Source organism: Protopterus annectens, chromosome 8.part0 (assembly GCF_019279795.1).
Source record: "Protopterus annectens isolate FY-2018-M chromosome 8.part0, PAN1.0, whole genome shotgun sequence".
In the NCBI taxonomy this organism is placed as follows: domain Eukaryota; kingdom Metazoa; phylum Chordata; order Ceratodontiformes; family Protopteridae; genus Protopterus; species Protopterus annectens.
Genome location: NC_056741.1, coordinates 1,932,043,783 through 1,932,066,202, shown reverse-complemented (window position 1 = coordinate 1,932,066,202; position 22,420 = coordinate 1,932,043,783). Strand labels below are relative to the sequence as shown.

General features: G+C 44.3%; 1 protein-coding gene across 3 annotated transcripts in view; it reads right to left on the bottom strand.

The window, feature by feature from the left end:
* The window catches only part of LOC122809734, a gene marked incomplete at its 5' end in the record, with an annotated part of 455,767 nt that overhangs the window by 100,299 nt on the left and 333,048 nt on the right, over positions 1-22,420 (bottom strand). For all 3 annotated transcript variants that reach the window (XM_044081441.1, XM_044081442.1, XM_044081443.1), the window contains 1 exon segment: positions 20,746-21,734. In XM_044081441.1, the coding sequence (XP_043937376.1) occupies positions 20,746-21,734 (989 nt within the window).

Here is a 22,420-nt window from a genome sequence, read left to right as displayed (position 1 = left end):
GCAATTATATGGTATGGAACACCCCCAGCAAGATATAATATATACCCAAACAAATAGGATAGGTAAAAGACAAGAGAAGTCAGGGGGCTGGAGGAAGGGCAACTAGGACTGCAACAGTGAATACACTTGAACATTTACATTTATGGTAAGTGTACACAATTGTACTATGTTATTCGTGTTTCACTGTTGCAGTCATCATATTTGGGTTGATTCCCAAAGCTAAGGAAGGGTGGAGGTAGTTAATGAGCATTAGGGCTAGCAATCAGGCCCTGTAAGACTGCTGTGGCAAATCCAGCTCTGGATTTAGACAAAAAGGCAAGTGGTAATGCTTGGTGAAAGTATGTACAGAGCTCCTGGTTGCAGCTCCCAGGATGTCCCTGGTAGGGACTCCTGTGAGAAATGCAGTAGAGGTAGATGCAGCCCTGGTGGAATGTGTTCTTATCTCGTGTGGGGTAAGTTTTCCATGGTGGTTGCAGCAGAAATTGATGCAATGTGCTATCCATTTGGAAATGGATTGCTTTGAAATGACCTTACCTTCTGCTCCTGCAGCAAAGCTGACTAGCAACTGGTCAGATTTTCTGAGAGGCTTAGTCCTGTCCAAATAGAATCTAAGCTGTCTGTGCACATCTAGGGAATGCAGTATCCTTTCCCCTTTATTCTGGGGATTAGGGAAAAAAGTAGGCAAATGAATGGACTGGTTCTAAGCCACATTAGACACCACCTTGGGCATAAATGATGGATTAGTGCTGAGGGAAACCCTGTCCGCATGGATGATAATGAAGGGTTCCACTGCCATAAGGGCCTGCAATTCAGACACTCTTCTTGCAGAAGTCATACAAAAATCTGTCAACCCTACGCTCAGCTAATAAGGTACTAGTAGCCACCCTTAAACCTAATAAATCTGGAGACTGTCTATTCGCTAATACCATTGGAAACTCTTGGAACAAGCTTCCTATTAAGCTAACATCCTTAACATCCACACCTCTTTTTAAGAAGCAACTTAGAAACTTTCTTACTTCACAATGGCTATACCCATGTATTAATCCTGACTGACATTTCCTTCTCTTACTCACCACCTTCACATGACCATAACATTCATTCTCTGATTAAAAAAAATAAATAAATAATAATTTTTTCATTATTTTTTCATTATATTTTTAAAATTTTGTTTTTCTAATATGATCAATTTTTACATGTATAAATGTTTCCTTCTTTCTACTGTTGTCTAATTTTTCATATGTTACATATATGTACTTACTTTTTCAAGTCACTCTGTTTTCTATTGGTTATCTACTTAAAGTGGTAACTATGATGTACTAGTTTTTAAATATTATTATTTTATGTCACTTTCTTTCAGTTCTGTATATTTGTATAATTGCTGTAGTGGAGCTTTTCTCCCCAGGCCTCTACTAAAAATGGACATATATCCAGTTAGACTAGCCCGGTCAACAAATGTAAAATAAAATAAATAAAAAAGTGATGGCTGGAAGTAATGCTGTTTTCCAAGAAAGGAATTTCAACTCTGCTGTAGCAGCTGGTTCAAAGGGGGGAAGAGTACGTTTTCCAACACAAAGTTAAGGTCCCAGGCTGGAGTGGGAGCTCTCCTGGGGGGGGGTCTTACATTTTTGGCTCCTCTAAGGAACTGTTTTAGCAGTGGATGAGAGAAGAGGGTTGGCTCAGTGTTATAATGAGCTGATATGGCTGAGGCATGAACTTTAATTGAAGAGAATGATAGGCCCTTGTGGAGCATTTCTGTTAAATAAGCTAGAATATGAGGTAAGTTGGGCACTGTTGTGCCCATTCCCTGAGACTGGGTCCAGGAAAAGTATCTTTTCCACTTTTCTGAATAGGATTTTATAGTACTAGGCCTCCTTGCCTCGAGAATGACATCCAGCACCTGCTTACTGAGGGTTGCTAGAGGTGAGCACAGGGGATTAGCCAGGCTGCAAGGTTCAGGGCTTGAAGCTGAGGGTGCAGAATCTGGCCTGCCTGCTGGGCAGCAGGGAAGGGGTCTGAGGCAGGTGCCATGGTTATAGCACTGTCAGTCTGCCGAAAGGGGGCACCAGTGCTGGCATGGCCAGTCTGGTACAATCAGTATTGTCCTTGGCTTGTCCTGTCTGATCTTTAGAAGGACCTTTGAGAGGAGAGGCAGAGGGGGGAAGGCATAAACTGAGAGGCCTTCCCAGGTAAAGGACAGGGCATCCAATTTCCAAGCTTGACTGTGGGGAGTTCTGGTGCAATATTTGTTCAACTGGTAGTTCTGAGGGGAGGCAAACAGGTCTACCTCTGGTGTCCCCCATTTGTTCCTCAAGAGCTTGAATATTTTGGGTTCCAGTTTCCATTCATGTGGATCCATGAGATTTCTGCTTAAGCCGTCTGCCAATGAATTTAGTTTGCCCGGCAGGAATTGAGCTTGTGGGTTCACTTGGTTGCTCAAGGCTGTGTTCCACAGAGCCATGGCTAGTCTGCAGAGTGGGTAGGAATGGGTTCCACCCTGCTTGTTTGTGTACCACATAACTGTGGTGTTGTCTGTCTTTTTCAATAGTTGTCCTGGAAGAATGAAGTCTTTGAAGGCTGTCAGAGCATTCTGTACAGCTAACATTTATTTTTGATTGATATGCAGGTGCATCTGTATTGGGTTCCATTTGCCCTGAATGCACTGCCCTGCAATGTGAGCCCCCTCATGCATAGTCTGATGGGTTTGTTGTTAGGGTTTGGACGGCAGGGGGTAGAGTGAAAGGTGGTAGCAGGCCTCTGCCCACCAAAGGAACTCTGTCCTTAGGCAAGGAATGATAGGAATCGTTTCCAGGTCCTGAGAATGTTGACACCACAGACTTTTCAGATACCATTGAATTTTCCTCATATGCAGTCTTGCATATGAAATTAGCAGAATGCAAGAGGCCATAAACCCCAGGCCTTGCAGGATTTTACTTGCAATAGCTGGGTTTTGTGGCCAGTAGGTTGAAGTATGTTGTCAAATAAACTTGTTTTTCTGGAGTGAGGAATGCCATCCGGGAAGTCGTGTTCAAGCTTGCTCCCAGGAAAACAATCTGTTGACAAGGTAATAGGTGTGATTTCCTCTCGTTGATGGTGTAGCCCAGTGACGTTAGAAGTCTTTTTACAAATGCCAGGTACTCCAATAGCAAGTCCTGACTCTCTGCCTGAATCAGGCAATCGTCCAAATATGGGTAAATCTGAATATTTCTCTACGTGCAAAATGCAATGGCTGGAGTTAGGCACTTTGTGAATACCCTGGGCACAGTAGATAAGCCAAAGGGAAGTGCAGAGACAGTGCATGGAGCCTGCCCTGAAGCGTAGGTATTTCCTGCAAGATTCCCTTACTGGGATGTGCAGATAAGCTTCTTTTAAATCTAGGGTTGCCAGCCAGGCATCCTTGGCTGGCATAGGAAAAAGCTGTTGAAAAGTTAGCATTTTGAATTTTGGAACCACTACAAAGGTGTTGAGGCTAGACAGGTCCAGGACAGGACGCCAGGAGTTTCTTCTGGGAACCAGGAATAGTCTTGAATAGAAACCTTATCCCCTTTGTTCTGCTAGGACAGGTTGAATAGCCTTGATGCTGAGGAGAGAGAGCACTTGTTTTTGGGCCTCCACCCATTGGTTTGGGGGGAGGTCTGGCCATCCACTTGGGGGTGGGAGAGAGTGGAATTGGAATCTGTATCCTAGGGAATAAGATGTTATGGACTCACCATAACGTTCCATGTGAGTTGTTCCATCTCGCCTTCATTCTTCACTGATGGGTTTGGAGCCGATCCATCGGCTCCGACACGGCCATTAGCAAAGCTCAAGGTTTACCAGTAGCTCGAGACCTAGCCTCTTATCCCGTGATGCACTACTGGAATTACCTCATATCTTGTTTGCTGCATGTACCATATCCCTGTAAGAGAACTACTCTCCCAAGAGAGGAAGAAGGAGTGAATAACTAGGATAAGACCTGTCTCTAGATCAACTATCAGCCGGATGGGGGATGGAGGGAGGAACGTAAGAATGAAGGCGAGATGGAAAAACTCACATGGAACGTTATGGTGAGTAGATAACTTCTTAATGTGAAGTTGTTCAATCTCTACGTTCATTCTTCACTGATGGGTAGTGTCCCTAGCACCCTCAATCTTGGGTGGCTCATGGGAGTACATTCTTCAGGACCGTAGACCCAAAGGAAGTCCTGTCCCTGGATGCCTTATCAACTTTGTAATGAGTGATAAAGGTAGGAGGTTTAGACTAAGTAGCTGCAGCACAAACGTTATCAAGGGACAATTTGGCTTGGAATGCAGACGATGTAGAAACTGCTCTGGAAAAATTAGCTTTAATCTTGTGTAGTAAGGGCATATTAGCAGCTGAATAAACAAAAGTGATACAATCAGATAGCTATTTAGAAAGTGTTGTTTTAGCCACTGGTCTACCTTTTCTGGCTTCAGAGAAAGACACAAAGAGCTGGTCTGATTTTCTAACATCTTTTGTTCTGTCCAAATAATATCTGAGCTGTCTGTAAACGTCAAGTTTGTGCAGCATATACTCTAGTTTGTTGGAATGGTTAGAGAAAAAGACTGGTAACTCAATCACTTGGTTGATATTAGATTCCGAACAAACTTTGGGCAAAAAAAGAGGGGTTTGTCCTAAGAGATACTCTGTCAGCATGAAAAATCAAATAAGGAGGGCTGATAGATAAAGCCTACAGTTCTGACACTCTGCGGCAGAAGTAATAGCCACCAGAAATATGGTTTTCCATGATATAAATTTGAGATCACAAGATGTTGCTGGTTTAAACGAGGGAAGAATTATGCGAGACAGCATAAAGTTTAGATTTCAAGGAGAATAAGGAGTTTTCACTGGAGGCCTCATGTGGAAGGTTCCTTTGAGAAAGGCCTTGGACAACTTGTGGGACATTACGTTCAGCCCGTCCACTCAGAGATGAAAATTAGCATATAGCAATTAGATATAGCAGCCAAATGGACCCAAAATGTAGCAGCTGCAGCTCCTTTATTAAAAATCATAGTCAAGAATTCTAAAATGGACGACAAAGGGGCTTGGATAAGGATCAATGTTCTGCTTAAAAGCCCATATGGAAAATCTCTTCCACTTACTAAAATATAATCTTCTGGTGAGCAGCTTATGGGAAGACAAGAGGATCTGCCTTGTCTCATCAGAAAGATCATGAAGCCTGGCTATGAGGGGAACTGAAACAGCCAAGCTGTGAGCTTCAGTGACTGCAATGAAGGATGGAGGTCCCCCGACGAATGCGTCAGAAGGTCTGGAACTGGGTCCAGAATCCATGGATCCTCCAATAGATGATGATGATGATGATGAAATGGTAACCAAATCTGCTGAGGCCAATGAGGGGCTATAAAAATCATGGCCTCCCCAGCGACATTGCTTTCTGTAGACATCTGGGTATTAACGGGATTGGTGGAAATGCATAAAGGAGACCGGGGAGCCAATCGTGTACAAGCGCATCTCTCAGGGGCTCTCCCGGAGGGAGAATCAGGGCAAAGTAGCTTCTGCATTTTGTGTTGATGTGACTGGCAAACAGATCGCAGCAAGGCTGGCCCTATTTGTGGAAAATCCTGTCCGCAATCTCTTGCTTGAGGGACCACTCATGAGGCAACAAGATTGCTCTGCTCAGTTTGTCTGCTATCACGTTGGATCTCCTGGGATGTGCATTGCCAGCAGAAAGCGCTGGGAGGAGACAGCCCACTGCCAAATTCTGAGGGCTTCTCAGCAAAAGGGGTAAGACTTGGTTCCACCTTGCTTGCTCAAGTACAAGACTACTGACATATTGTCTGTCTGAATCACAATCGTCCCTAGAGGAAGAGAGTCCTGGAAGTACTGCAACGCTACAAGTACTGCTCTCATCTCCAGGAACACTGATATGCAGATGTAACTCTTGATCCGTCCACGTGCCTTTGGCAGTCTTTCCCTGAAAATGCCCCCCCCCCACCCTATCAGGGAAGCATCCGCGGTCACAGTGGCTACTGGAGGGGGTGGTATAAAAGGGCGTCCTATGGTTACATGAAGAGACGTCAACCACCACTGGAGATCTCTCTTGCAAGAGTTTGTAATTAAAATCATGTGATTCATTCAAAGTTCCTGATAAGACCACTGAGTGAACAGCAGCCATTGAAGAATTCGCATATGCATTCTTGCTAATGGTATGGCCAAGATTGCTGCAGCCATCAAACCCAATACTTTTAAAACTTCTGCAGCTGGTGCTCTGCCCTTCGATACCAATGAGCTGACCTGCTAGCGAAGAAGAAAGACTCTATCGATTGGTAGTCGTAGAGTGGTGTTTGAAGTGTCTAACTCTGCCCCTATAAAGACGATATGCTGCAATGAAGATAAGGCAGGCTTTTCTGAGTTTACTGTAATGCCTAAGTGATTGCAGAGTGTCAGAGTGTATTCTCTTGCCTGAATCAGTTGATGCCTGGTGGTGGAGGTAAGGAGCCAATCGTCGAGATATGGAATCACCTGGAATCCTAGAGGCCTCAGGTGAGCCGTGACCACTGCCATGCATTTGGCGAACACTCTGGGGGCTGTAGTGAGACCAAAGGGCAGGGCTCAAAATTGAAAATGATTGGCTCCCAGCCAGAAACGCAGATGACCTCTGGATGGCCTGGCCATTTTTATGTGGTAGTATGCATCCTTGAGATCTATAGAGCACATCCAATGGTCTCTCCCTTAGAAGGGAAGTATAGACTGTATCGTGACCATCCGGAACTTCTCTTTCTTGACAAATTGGTTGAGTCTGCTGAGGTCAAAAATAGGTCTCCAGTCCGCTGTTTTCTTTGGAACCAAAAAGAATCTTGAGCAAGGTCTGGATCCTATCTGGTCTGCTGGGACTGGCTGGATGACTCTTTTTTTCTAGCAACTTACAGACCTCTACAGTTGCTTGTTCCCTGTAACTGGGTGGAACGTCCGGGATTCTCCTTGGGGATATGGATGAAGTGGAGAACAGTATGAAATACCCTCTGAAAATATAATTTGTACCCAGCTGTCATTTGTTATATCTCGCCAGGTGTCTGGGTACAAGGACAAGTGATCCCCGACTGCCTCCAGAGGATGACAGTTGGGCCTCCATTCAGAAGCGTTGATAGAGCTGACCCAAGAAGTGATCTCTGTCACCCTGGTGCTGCAGACCCCCTCGGTGGCGAGGGTGGCATCTTCCATTACCCCCTCCTCTGCCCCTAGAGGGAGGTTCACCACGTGTGTCCTGAAAGGTTCCTTGGGCTTTTCAGAACCACATCTTCCCATCCCTCTTGCCTTTGGGATAAGGCTGCATCAGGATGGAAAAGCAGACTCCGAAGGCAGACAGAGTCTTTCCCTCCTGCTCACACCTGGTGAGAGTTTCCTTCACTTTGGGCCCAAAAACAGATGAGCCATCAAAAGGGGTATTGACAAATAAGACTTAAAGAGCTCCGCGAAGGAACACAAGCGCATCCAGGAATGTCTTCTCAGAGCAACTCCTGTACCCGCTGCCCTACTCCTGCCATCGGCTGCATATGATATGAGCCACATGGACCAGTACACAATGGAATTTAGGGTAGCAAGCTGGGCGGCAACTTTGTCGGAAGCCCCTGATTCTACAGCAGCTTGAAGAGTATCTCCCAACTCCTTACGGAGATCTCTTTGCAGTCTGGTGAAATGGGTCAAATAGTTCAGGGATCGGAGTGTAAAAGTCGCTGAACTAAACATGCATTTCCCATATCGATCCATGATCCTAGACTCCATGTTAGGAGGATGGATCGACGAGGAAGTCTCAGACATTTCCTTCTTGGTGGCCGCCACCATCACCATGGCATCAACAGGGACTCCCTTGGTCAAGAAGGCTTTATCCACGGGGGGCAGAAATAAACTTGTTAGGCCTCCGAGGGACAGGTTCCATGGACTCCGGTAACTCCCACGCCCACCAAGAGACCAGCTGCATGAGTTCATCGAAGGGCGGAGACAACCATGAGGTAGAAGGTTGAGACCCGAAAGCCTTCAGGAGAACTGACTGGCCCTCAGTAGGGATTTTGGACTGCCAATCACCCCTCTGCCTACGGATCTCAAGTATCTCTGCAAAGGAAATATCTTCAGAGGGGGATCGTGGGGACCCTTCTGACTCATCCAAGTCAGTGTCAGATATTAAGGACATCTGTGGGGAGTCCAAATGTCTCCTCTTACACAATCTCTTCCTGGGAACCTCCTCAGTGGGAGCCTCTGGGGAGGTCTGGGAAGAGCAAGGGGCACCCTGTGGGGCTACCTGAAGCTCAGGGTCTCTACACTGGGCCTGGACAATGGAGGCCGAAGCAAACACAGGCGCTTTGGGGGAAAACGAGGCCAGACCTGGTGTCGAGGATGTCTTTGGGGATAAGGTTCTCCTCATGGCTTCGAAAGCATCATGGCTCCGATGAGAAGGAGTCGACGGACCTGAAGGAACCTCCAGCCCCTCCCGCACCAAGGCCGTGGGCTCCGAGTCAGAGGTAGGAGCCGAGCTCATCCGAGCCGAGGCCCTGAGAGGAAGAGTTGGCAACGACAAGTCGGTGAGACTATCCTCACCGGCAGGCGAGTGTTGGCCCCTAGAGTCCCTGGTCGGTGCAGAGGACGTCAGAGTAGAAGGAACCAATGACACCGGAGCAGGTCTCGGCTCCAAAGGCTTCACGATCAGCAGGTCGGCCCCCTCAGCTCCGAAGATCTAGTACAGCTCGGAGGAGGAGCAGTCAAGTCCATGGTGGTGGTCTTCGGTTCCGACACTCGGGTCGGAGCCGACAATTTAGCAAGGCCTGCTGCCCGTAAGAGCTTCTGCACCAATCAGTCCATATCCAAATCCGAGAGGCTGACAGAAGGCATAGAGGAGTGCACCGAAGGTGCAGATTGGAGGAGAGGAGATACAGGTCTCTCGGAGATCAGCTCCAGAACTGTGGGTCGGCTCTGAAATGAAGAGACACTTAGCTCCGAGAGCTATGGAGCCGAAGTCCTGGGATCCTCCACTTTCTTAGACATTTTTGATTCTTTAGATGCTTGGGAATCTGCAGAGGATTTAGAGGACTTGCTGGCCCCATTCTGGTCACTCAAAGCGTCAGCAAAAGGATGCTTCAGCAAACCCCTATCCACAAGCTTCCTTTTCCTCTCCAAAAGAACCCTTGCAGAAAAGGAATGGCAAATGCTGCAGGACTCCTGCAAGTGCACCACACCTAGACAATAAACGCACTGAATGTGCCCATCAGTGAGAGACATCTTTTGCCCACAGTCTGGACATTTTTTGAATCCAGACTTGGGGTGTTTGTCTATTTCCTGAGATATATTAGAAAAAACTTTAGGCTTAATTCTAAACAAACCCACACAAGCCTAAATACAGCCTAAAGGTAATATAACCAACTAGTATAAAACACACTCTAAACTATGTAAATATCTATCTCTAAATACACACTAAATATACACACTATTAATGCAATTAACTATAGAGAAAACAGACACACTAAGTATTAGTAGAGCAATGCACTCTCTAAATAACTAGGCCCAACACGAGGCCACTACAACTATAGTAAATAGTAAAGGCACCAAGGGAAAGTTGAAGTACAAAGGGCTACAGTAGCTATATAAATGCTAAGTAAATATTAGAAGAAAAGGTATGAAAAAACTTGCAAAAAGTGATTATTTTCTCAAATAAGGCTTGAGCGAACTGGAATCACTGTGCCGCGGCAAACTAGATCTGAGGTAATTCCAGCAATGCATCATGGGATAAGGGGCTAGGTCTTGAGCTACTGGTAAACCTTGAACTCTGCTAACGGTTGTGTCGGGAACCCATCAGTGAAGAATGAACAGCAAGATTGAATAACTTTGCATACTATGTTTAAAACCCATTTGTCTTGGGTAATGAATTCCCAGTTTCTTGCATGCAGGGCGAGCTTTCCTCCTAAAGGTGCAAGTAGTTGAGCAAGGCTTGGAATAGTTAAGGATAAGTTATTGTGCAGTTTTTCCATGGTGGGTGGCTTACTACTCCCTGCTTTGGGAGTGGGAGCTCCCAACTGCTTAGATCTGTGCATAGCCTGAGACTGAAGTATTGGTGGTCTGCTGCTCCTGGGCTTGGACTGAGAAGCTCTGGAAGGGACTGGAAAGGACCAGTTCTTTGAGGGCCAAGAGGTGGCTGTACTTGTAAGAAATCTTTAACAGTTTGCACAGATTTAGCTTTTTCCTCCATTCTTTTATGGACTTCTTCTGCTTTGTTGCCAAAAAGGCGCTCTTGGTTTAAGGGTGCATCCAGTAATTTGACTTTAACATGATCTGGCAAGTTTTGTTCCTTAAGCCAAGCATGCCTTCTAAGTACAGACCCAGTGACAGCATCCCTGCAAGATGCTTCTAAAGCATCAAAACCACATTGCAAAGTATGTTTACCAACTTGGTCAGCAGAATGCATCAACTCTTGTAAATCTTTGTGTTCAGCACAGTCAGGAATCAACATAATTTTCTCTTTAATTAGTCCCATAATATGCTGCTGATAATTTAACATATGAAACTGGCGATTTAAAGCCCTAATGGCCAGAGTAGCAGAGGTGTATACCTTCTTACCCCATCTGTCTAAAGCCCTAGAATCCCTGTCAGAAGGGGTAGGATTTTTGGCAGTAGTAGCCTTAATGCTTTTACGTCCTTGGGAAATGGTCTCTGGATCTGCAGTAGGATTCTCGAAGAGGAATTTGTGAGAGTCAGGTACTCTGTAGTACCGGTCAGGTTTCCTGGAAGCTGGGGGCAAAGAGTCTGGGGTAAGGCTGGATTCCAAGAAAACATCATCTACAATCTCCAGAACAGGAGGGATAGCTACAGGCCTGTGCTAAGGCAGGTTTAAGAATTCACTAAGTCTCTTTTTGGACCGAGAATAGTCCTGGCTTTAACAGCTGAAATGTTCCCTAAGGGTAGGCAAGGATTCACCAAAAGAAAAATCCTCTGGAGGGGAAGCAGAGGGAATGGAATCCTCTGCATCAGAATCCTCATAAGTAGATAAGGGTAAATCCTGGTAGTCCGAAGGAACAGAGATATCAGATTCCTGATCAGAAGAATCAGAAGGAAAATCAGTTCTAGGTCTCTTAGAGGGGGAAGGCTGGCTTCCCCTAATTAAGGTAATAAGGTCTTCAACCATTCTAATAATTTGTTTTTGAGGCATGTGGGCCTGAGAATGCACTTTGGTAATCGTTTTTCTAGGCGTAGTGCGAGCTTTGGGCCTGAGGAATTCGGTATTTTTAGCTTGAAACGAAGTTGTCGGTTTAATATGAAAATCCATAGGCCTGAATACACCCTCAAAAGCCGGTGCCTGCACAGTGGCTCCGGACCCATCCAAGGTAGAGACATCTGCAGGTTCCATAGTCAAAGAAGCATCTCACGGCATAACGGACTCCGAATGGGTCTCAGCAGAGGCCTGTGAATCTGTAGAAGCAGGTATCAGGGGCTGCGAAAGAGCCTCACTGAGTACTGGTGGACTGGCAACTAGCTTAATGGAAGCGTCATCAGCAGTTTTGGACCTATGCGGTCTGTCTCTGTCTTTATCCTTACTTTTTTTGGAAGGTCAGTAGTCAGATGGCTTAACGAAGCCATTTCAGAGTAAGGAGATCGAGAACGAAAGTATTTAGCTACAAAAATAGCCCAACGATGAATAGTTCAGGCATTGAACAAAGCACAAAACCGACAGCGAGGGACGTCGTGGTCTGGGCCTAAACAGGTGATGCAGTAAGAATGAAAATCTCTATGAGGTATATGCTTTCCACATGCAAGACAATTATTCATTTTTTCTGACATCAGTTAGAGCAATAAAAAAGGATCCCCAACGGGGTACTTATCTTTTTGAAGACTTCAGGTCTGAAACTCGAAAATGAAAAGTTTAGGAGTCGACCGACCGGCACTTGCAAACTGCTTCTGCTTCAGGCACCACACGGCAAGAAAGACTGATGCAATGGCATCGGCTGCATGTTTTATACCCCTGACGACCTGACATCATGGAAGAAGCGACAGCATCTGAAGATGAAATCCCAAGACTCTGGTATTCAGGCCGGCTGAGGGCTACCTGCAGGCAGATAACCCAAATGTGACGACTGCAACACTGAAACATGAAAAAAGTACAGTTTTGTACCTACCATAAATGTAGATGTCCGAATTGGATAGCATCTGCAGTCATAACAACTGGGTTGTCCTGTCGTCAGGCAGCCCTTCAGTCGGCCGGATTCCAAAGTCCGGGTCCGGCTTCGGCTGATGTCGCACTTCACCCGACGTCATCTCTGTTGGTCTTCGGGTATATAAGCATCAGCCGACGCCATTTTCTTCAGTGTTTCTTGCCCCAGATGCCAGAAGCCCTCTAGAAGGCTAAAAATTTTGGATAGATGCCAATGTTTCCAAAAGATAGAGGTAAACACAAAAATAAGCATGTATGTACATAAATACAAACAAATACACCATGAAAGAAATCCCCCCACTAGCTAGCTATTAGAAGGGTAAACACCCTAGGAGTACCGCAGAGGGGAAGGAGGGAGGGTAATCCTGACTGCAGATGCTATCCAATTCGGACATCTACATTTATGGTAGGTACAAAACTGTACTATGTCCTTCATGGATGCATCTGCAGTCATAACAACTGGGTAGAATACCATAGCCAACTAGGGGAGGAGGATAAAGGTAGATTATGGTGTGTTTAGGATCCCTTGCAGAACAGCAGTGGCAAACCCTGCTCGGGATCTGGAATATAGAGGTAAATTATAATGCTTGGCAAATGTATGCACGGAGGTCCAAGTAGCCGCCTCAATAATGTCTTTGGTAGCCACTCCTCGTAAGAAGGCTGTGGTAGTGGCTGTTGCCCTTGTAGAATGAGGTCTTATGTTCTGTGGAATTTGCTTTCCATGGAAGAAGTAACAGAATCGTATGCAATTTCCTATCCATTTGGAGATTGTCTGTTTGGAAATAGCTTTTCCTTCCCTTCCTGTTGCATAGGCTACGAAAAGTTGGTCAGTCTTTCTGCTATTTTTTGTTCTGTCCAAGTAGTAGCGTAGCTGTCTATGTACATCCAAGGTATGCAGTATTCTTTCCCCTCTGTTTTGTGGGTTGGGAAAGAAGGTAGGTAGGTGGATTGCCTGGTTTAAGGACACTCTGGATACCACCTTAGGCATAAATGTAGGATTAGTCCTCATGGACACTCTATCTTGGTGGAAGATTAGAAAGGGTTGCACTGCCATTAAGGCCTGTAGCTCTGAAACCCTCCTTGCTGAAGTAATTGCCAGTAGGAAAGCAGTTTTCCATGACAGGTGTTGCAGGTCTGCTGTTGCTGCTGGTTCAAAAGGTGATAGAGTCAATTTTTCTAGCACAAAGTTCAAGTCCCAGGCTGGTAATGGTGGTTTCCTTGGAGGTTTTACATTCTTGATTCCTCTGAGGAACTGCCTGAGCAAAGGGTGTGAAAAAACAGGTGGATCAAAGCTGTATTCTGCTGAAATAGCTGATGCATGAATCTTGATGGAGGAATAGGACAGGCCTGAATGAAGTAGTTCGGCCAGATACTCCAGAATGTTGGGCATATCTATGTTTGATACATCTTTACCTCTTTCTGAGCTCCAAATGACAAACCTTTTCCATTTCCCAGCATAGTTTCTTCTTGTTGAAGGTCTGCGTGCTTCAAGAATAATGTCTTTAACTCTTTGTGAAAGCTGTGGATTAGCAGCTGCTATGTGATGTTCCATGCAGTCAGTTGCAACGTTTTAGGTTTGGATGCATGGTGCTGTAGTTGTTCTGAGTTAGCATCAAGGGCATCAGGGTATTGGCCACATATTGTTCCGAGACATGCTCCTCAGCAGTGGGTACCAATGTTGTCTTGGCCAGTTTGGAGCTATCAGGATTATCCTTGGACGTTCCTCCTTGATTTTTAGTAATACTTTGTGTATCAAGGGAAGAGGTGGGAATGCATATGCTGTTAGTCCTTTCCAGCTGAAGGAGAGCGAGTCCACTTTCCATGCTAGCGGATGGAATGTCCTTGTGCAGAATTTTTTGAGCTGGTGATTGAGAGGTGATGCGAATAGATCTATCTGAGGCATTCCCCATTTCTTCGAAATGGTCTTGAAGATGTCCGGGTGCAGCTGCCATTCGTGGACATCCGATGTAGTTCTGCTTAACATATCTGCTAGAGAGTTTTCTTTTCCTGGTACAAATATTGCCTGTAACTGGATGTTGTAGCTGAGTTCCAGGGTCCACAGCTCCAAAGTCATTCTGCATAGGGGGTAGGAATGAGTGCCTCCCTGTTTGTTGATGTACCACATGACTGTGGTGTTGTCTGTCCTTATCATCAACTGGCCTTCCTTGAGAAATGGTCTGAACTTTTGGATTGCCAGTTTTACTGCCAGCATTTCTTTTAGGTTGATGTGCAGGTGAAGTTGGTCCTGTGTCCACAATCCTTGCACGCATTTGTCCAGCATATGTGCCCCCATCCCAGGTCTGAAGCATCTGTTGTGATGGTCTGGCTTGCTTGACCTTTGCGAAAGGGCAGGCCTGGGTTTGACTGGCATGCGTGAGCCCACCATAGGAACTCCTGTTTTAAGCATGGTATTAGTGGAATTTCCGTTTCTAGGCTGTGTCTGTGTTGGGACCATAAATTCTTTAGGTACCACTGAAGCTTTCTCATATGTAGTCTGGCAAATGGAACCAAGATTATGCATGATGCCATGAAACCCAAGGCCTGCAGTACCTTTCTTGCTGTTAACTTGTTCAGATTTGTTAGTGCCAAGAAGTAAAGAGGGAGTTCTTTTGTTTTTCTGTAGTTAGGAATGCCATTTGCCTTACTGTGTCCAATTCCGCTCCCAGGAAAGTCCTTGTCTGGGATGGTATCAGCCTTGACTTTTGACTGTGTATCCCAGTGCTTGAAGCAAGTAAATGACCCTTTGTAAATCTGTTGTCAGCTTGCTTTTGTTGTCCCCTTGTATCAGACAGTCGTCCAGGTATGGATAAATTTGAATTCCCTGTAGTCTGCAATGGGCGATTACTGATGCCAGGCATTTTGTGAATACTCTGGGCGCAGTAGATAAGCCAAAGGGCAATGCTGAGAATTGATAGTGCTCTGATCCTGCAAGAAATCTGAGGTATCTTCTGCAGATAGGTCGAATGGGGACGTGCAGGTATGCCTCCTTGAGATCTAGAGTTACCAGCCAACACTCCTTGCCCAGCATGGGAAGAAGTTGCTGTAGGGTCAGCATTTTGAATTTTGGGACAATGATGTAAGTATTTAGGGTAGACAGGTCTAGAATTGGTCTCCAACTTTTTCCTTTCTTGGAACTAGGAATAGTCTGGAGTAGAACCCCTTTCCTTGCTCTGCTGTTGGCACTTTTTCCACAGCTCTCATGTTTGCTAATTCCATTATCTGTTGTAGAGCCTCTGTTTTTTGATTTGGAGGTAGGTTTGGCATTCCTCTTTTGACTGGTAAAGTGTGGAAGTGAAACCGGTAACCTTGATCTATGGTTCGTAAAATCCACTTGTCCTTTGTTATGTGGTGCCAGTTTTTTGAAAATAAGGTTAGCTTTCCGCCTAGAGGAGCTGCTATTTGTTCCCTGGTAGGCGGGTTTAGGTTTAAGTCACTGTGGCTGTGTTGATGTAGAGGCAGGTGTTGATTCTGTGCCTCTGTTGTTACCTTGCCACTGTCGTCCTCTGTAGGCACCTCCTCTGGATTGGTTTCTGCCTCTGGAACGTCTATTCCTGCCCCTTTGAGGTCTTGTGGAGTCAGGAAAGGACCAATTTTGGCAGGCCAGTTCCTGCTAAACCTTGGGGGTTGAACCTGCAAGAATTCTTTAACTGTCTGGACTGATTTTGCCTTCTCTTCCATTTTCTTCATAACCTGCTGGGCAGGTGTACCAAACAAACTTGATTTATCCATAGGAGCATCAAGCAATTTAGATTTAACATGATCCGGTAAAGCTTGCTCCTTTAGCCATGCATGCCTTCTAATTACTGTGCCAGTCATGGCTGATCTAAATGAAGCCTCCAGTGCATCATAGCCACATTTTAAAGAATGGTTACTAACCTGCTGTATGTTATTTACCATTTCTAATACATAATTCTTATCAAGAGATTCATCAGTGGTTAGCTTTTTAGTTAACTGATCAAGCATAAACTCTTGGTATTGTATCATGTGAAACTGACAATTTAAAGCTCTAGCTGAAAGAGTGGCTGAAGTGTAAACTTTTACCCCATCTGTCTAATGACCTTGCTTCCCTTTCAGAAGGAACAGGGTTTTAGCTATAGTCATGCTACTGCCTTGGGACCCTGGGATATAGTTTCGGGGTCTGCAAGAGGGGCCTTGTAGAGGTGGTGATGAGTATCTGGCACCCTGTAAAATCTGTCTGGTTTGGCAGGGGCTGGGGGTAAAGAATCTGGAGCTGAGCAGGCATCATTGAAAGCATCATCCACCACAGAGAGAACAGGAGGGATAGCTAAGGGCCTGTGCTGTGGTAGGTGCAAAAGGTCCTAAGTCTTTTCTGGAGTCTGAAAAATCCTGTTGCTGCCATTGGAACTGTTCTCGCATGGCATGCAAGGTTTCCCCAAAGGAGAATTCTTCTGGAGGGAAGCAGCTGGAATGGATTCTTCAGCATCAGAATCTTCAAAATTGGAGAAAGGAGCCTCTGGCTGGTCAGTTATGTCTGATTCATCAGCAGAATCATCAGAGGACACTGGCTCAGGGGCTCTGCCCTAGGTCTCTTTTCTGGGGCTGAGAGGCCCTGTCTGGGTGAGATTGAGATCCTCTAATTAATGAAATTAAATCTTGTGCCAAGGTAAGCATTTGAGAACTGGCAGAGGGCCTGGTGGAAGGTGGTTTAACAGGCACTGTTTTAGTAGTCTTGGCTGCTTTAGCCCTGGCGAAGGCCTTAATGGACATGGCTGCTGGAGGCCTAGCAGCACCACGTGCTGGGGTAGAGACATCCAAGGGAATGGTGTCTGATAAGTCAGTGGTAAGCACCGTAGTGGGTAAAATTTCTGAGGCCGATTCAAGAGTGTTAGCAGGGACCTCAGTTGTAGTGATAGTTTCAGGTGTAGTTTGATCAGTTTTCTCGGTTTCGGCCGAAACCGAGACACTCGCGGTTTGCTTAACCATGGTTTCGGCCGAAACCGCGGACCGCGAGTGTCGGTCTTTTTCTTTGCATTTTTTGGCAGAATGCGAAGTCGGAGGGTCCGACGGCATAATGTACGCAAAGTCAGAACCGAAAAACTGTTCTGCAAACTCTGACCGACGTCTAAGCGTTCGTCGGTTGAAAGAAGCACAGGACGAACAAGCTGCTACGTCGTGGGCTGGGCCTAAACAGGGCAGGCAGTAAGAGTGGAAATCTTTATGAGGTATTTGTTTCCCACAGGTTAAACAATTATTAACTTTCTGACATCGGCTGAGGCAAGAAAGAGTCCCCAACGGGGTACTTAGCTTTAGAAGTCTTCGAAGTAGTATTCGGTAGAAGTAATCTCTGGATCCGACCGACCGGCACTTGCGAACAGCTTCTGCTTCGGGCGCCACGCGGCAAGAAAGACTGAAGAAAATGGCGTCGGCTGATGCTTATATACCCGAAGACCAACAGAGATGACGTCGGGTGAAGTGCGACATCAGCCGAAGCCGGACCCGGACTTTGGAATCCGGCCGACTGAAGGGCTGCCTGACGACAGGACAACCCAGTTGTTATGACTGCAGATGCATCCATGAAGGACATCATCCTTGCACTGCCATGGTACACATTGCAGCTTTAAACCGTATCTCAGTAACTGCACAGATATCTACATTCCCAGGGTGAGAAGGGCTTGAAGGGAGTGTAATTTTTTGTTTAGGCTCCTGGTACTGATTCTTAACACCTTGAAGTTCAGTTGAGTTGATTTTACTATTTCAGTAGGTCTGTCAATTCAGCATTGCCTAAAAAGGTCTGGGACACGATAAAGGTTTTGCCAAAATTTGAAAGCCTAGATCGGAAAGGTGCAGACCATTCTTGAAATAGTAATGTGATTTGTTAAACATGTCTTTCCATGTTAACAAATATTGAATCCCCTTAGAATGACACCAGAAACTCGGCCAATTGTTAAAATCAATCATGTTTTCCTTGTACTGTGGCATCATACTTGGTGATGGTAATATGCTGCTCAGTGCTAGGCTCACACCAGCCTGAGACACAAATTCAGAGACATCTACAGATGCTTCTCTACATATAGTCTAGGGAGGTACGTCTCAGGCCATTTACATCTACATGGACTACGGAATCATAATGGTACATGTGGTAAAGTAGCTTGACCGTGTGCATAATTTCGTGCACCTGGGCTTCAGACAGGCAAGTAACCATTATATTCTCCTTGCTCAGCCCGGTTAGAGGGCCATCAGTATGTCTTAAAAAAGGAGTCTTATATAACTAGAGTCCTGGGAAGTGTGTTTGCTTGCCTTATCGGCTTTGCATTTACGGGTCCCCTGAATGCAGCTGTATGTTGAGTGCTTTTGGGTTTGCTGAGGATAATCTTTGCCAATGGGCAGTCTAGAAAGTCTTTATTGTTTGGGAAGAATGCATTTAAGTTCTTAACATACGTTAGTGTGTGTGTGTGTTATGTGTGGTTGGTGTTGTGTTCTTTGTTTTGACAACCTCATGTATGCTTGTATGTGAGAGTTCAGCCTCCAGTGAAATTGTGCATGTACACCTCTCACATACTGCATGTTACTTTAAGGATTAAATTGTTGCCTGTAAACATGAGACAATTGCTACATTGTCTCAAGATATCCAAATCCACCAGGTTAGCTGCAAAGAAGGTGGGAAATTGCCTGTCTGTGTTGTCGGGTCCTCCTAATTGGTAAGCAAAAAGAATGTGGTGTACAGGAGTTAACAGAAGGGTATTAAGGGTGTTTGTTTTTTTTGGGGGGGGGGGTTGGAGGCAGACTAGGCTATAAGATACTAAATTCTACTAAATGTAATGATACTGCCATTTGATGAGCAAACTAGTTGCTCTAAGTGTACAAGGTATTTGCTCTATACTTACCGCTTTACAGAGTATTGCTTTCTGGGCAGTTTTATGTGGAAAATTTGCTTCTAAATGTTTGCATCTATATAGGGCACTGGCATGGTGAGCAGCTCCTTCCAAACACGCTAAATTTATAATAGCACTGAAAATACAGAAAAAAACGGACTATCGAGGCCTCGGGCGAATAAAACAGCTACAATTAGAGATGTTTTGATTGTTCCCCAACTCAGACAGACCAGAAAACATCTACTGTGATGAAATGAATAATCCCAGTCTTCCTAGTGTAAAAACACTGTAAAAGAGTGTCCACAGTGCAATGCTACCACAAACAAACTTAAACATAAAAAAGGCACAAGGAAAGGCAATAAGTAATTCAAGATATCAACAGTGTACTTTAAACAACTTATAAAAGTGTGATTATTCAATAAAAGTACATTGCTTTGTGGAAATCAGCTAAGAACGGCTCAACTGTGCCGAATTTATACAGGCCCTAAAAGTAAGGAAAGCTGACTAATAAGCCCGCTGGTCAATTTAATGACTATACTCTGGGCTTTAAGATGTGCAAATGTGGTCAATGCCCAAAGGAAAATAGGTGGATTGTATAAGAGGGCAACAATCTGCCAACTTAAGAGACACTCTGCTTTCTTAGTCCTGCTGTTATGTGCATTCCAAGGGAAAACTGAAGTACTAACCAAGCCAGAAGCTTGCAGTTAATGCTTATGAAATAATAGTGGGAATCCAATGTAAACTCTAAAAACAGATCACCCAGATACAGATGCTAGTAGGATATCTTAGTTAAAAAGTCAACTTAGTATTCCTTGTCTTAAATGCTGCAAACACCCTGTTCTAAATAAGATTCCTTACAGCTGACATATTCCTGAATCACTTAAAAAGTCAGCTGCAGTTTTAGAAGTTTCAAACCTTCTACACATTTTTGCCCATGCTTTCTGTAACAAACATTAACAAAGCACCAGAACACCCCTGGCACATGAAGACGTGGAATCACTCTCTCAAAAATTAACTAGACAAACACTGACCATTCATCTAGTCAAATTAACATTATGATCAGAATTGCAATGTAACAGAAAAAAAGAGCCCCCCCGCCCCACAACATTATTTTATAGGGGCCAGTGAGGGGTGTCTCCCTAACTTAATTCCAAGCCACACACACCTAGGGAAAAGGGAAAATCCCCTTGTACAATTTGCAAGATCTTACAGTGAGCTTCTGATCAGCCTAATTAAGATCGGTGAATGGATAGATGTTTTTCTTTTCATCTTTGCAAAAAAAAAAAAAAAAAAAATGAAGGACTCTGCTTAAGCACTATTAGAACTGTAGAAGTGAAGTGATAACCATCCTATTAGACTTCATTTGATAAGCACAATACCATCAAATTCTACTACAAGCAACCAAACTGGACATCAGCAATTCTTGCAGTTTGACATAATCCATGATTATGGTACAAAATAATTAAATGTACATTTAAGTACCATCACAGAAGACAGAAATGCTTTGTATGAGAACAGACCATGCAGAAAAAAAAGAGAGAAAAAAAGCTGACCATTTCAATATGCAGATATCAGACTTGATGACCCCATGTTTTTTTTCTAGACAGTCCTCAATAAACTGCAAAGAAAGGTCTTGTGGAATCCTTTTGCCTGAGCTGGTGATAGAGATGTCCTTCATAAACACTTCAGCAGCACTATTTCTATGAGAATGCTATGGATATCACTTAGCATCTCTAAGTTTATACAGCTGACCAATTTCTTTACCTGTGATGCTGGTCTGGAAGGGCCTTCATCTCCATTGCTGTTCACTTTTCTCTGCACTCTTTCTGAATTCAGTGTATGTACAGGCCTTTCTAGTGATACTTTACCCTGATGTCTTTTTGGCTCAGGGGAGACCTGGGTGACTGCATTTAAATGTTGCTGCTCTCTATTTCTTTGTATTTCATTTACTTCTTTGAAACATAAAGCCTGGTTCATATTTGTAGGGCTCTTCTCTGTATCACATCTACTGCGAAGAAAGTATTTTGTTTCACCCACTGAGATTCTACCTCCCCTCTCCATCAGGATGCCCAGTTCTTCTCCACTTTTAAATGAATCATCACAGCTTTCTGAACAAGATCTACGTTTTCTCTTAGAAACCTGGGGCTTCCGAATTGTGCACAAATAAACTCTGTGTCTTTGTTCTTCTTCACTTTCCAGTATGTCACTTTCTGATGTGCAGATGTTAAACTCACATGTTTCATGTGATTCTTGCGCTGATCGATCAGTCACAACAGGTTTACATGAAGGGTTTCGAAGTACAGAAGGGCTCTGACAGTTAGAAGTAGAAGCATGTTGTCTGCTGTCACCTAAAGATGATGAAAAAGGGTTAACACTGTAGTTTTTGAGCACAGTAGATTCAGAAATGCCTACAGTTTTGACAATGCTGCAAGGCCTGTCTTCACAGCTTAATAAAGGAGTTTCATCCACATGGACTACCGACTTCTCCGGTTCACTGTTTGGTGTTCCACAGAAGCTACTACTAAGATTGACACTGCTGTCTGGGAAAAGGGATGGACTAACAGCCACATTCATTTCTCCTTCTTCTTCAACAGCTACTGATGAATTCTGGAGGTGATCACCTTCGGGATCTTGTGAGGGAAAACACAAATCATCTGGCGTGCTGCTGTCAGGCTGTGGCATCTCTTCTTCTTTATCTCTGGCGTCAGATATATCCTGCAATTCGTGAGAGCTCTGGCATAAGACAGGCACTTCTGAGGAGGGAAAAAACATGATTTATTTGCTACTGAGTTTGGCGACATAAGCAGCTTTAATATGAATTACAGATACACTTTAGTTGAATTCAAAGTAAACTAATCTCAAAAGCCAAATATTCTACTGCTGACAACATAAAAAGTAATACATAGGTGAAAAGTATAATAGATTTGTATTTATTACTTAAAATGGAAAGCAGTGTGAAAAGACGAATGTCTCCAAAACAACTCTGTTATCACCAACACTTATTTTTGTGACACAAGATTCTACTACAAAAAGCAGAAAAAGGCTATAAATGATGTAAGCACAAGAAATTGATAAATATGTGAAGTATAATCTCAGTTATGAATCTACAAGGATTTATTTTACATTTTTTCACAGACAGAGTGGGATGCTCAGGACCAGCCCCTTTCCGAGAAATCAAAATATTCAATATAGTAAGCATTCTGAAAGGTCCCAAGCATGTTTGTTTCCATAAAGGAAGAATTCCTGTGATCTGACCAAGTTCAGTAATCTGAACCAATCCAGCACTCTTTAATGAGAAAGTGTGGCACAAACCAATAAAACATATTAAAATTAGGACATAAGGTGCACAGGTGGCATTAATCAACAAAATATATTAAAAATTAGGAATAAAGGGCACGAAGTACCACTTTACTTGTTGTAAAGTGAGTGCATAGCCATA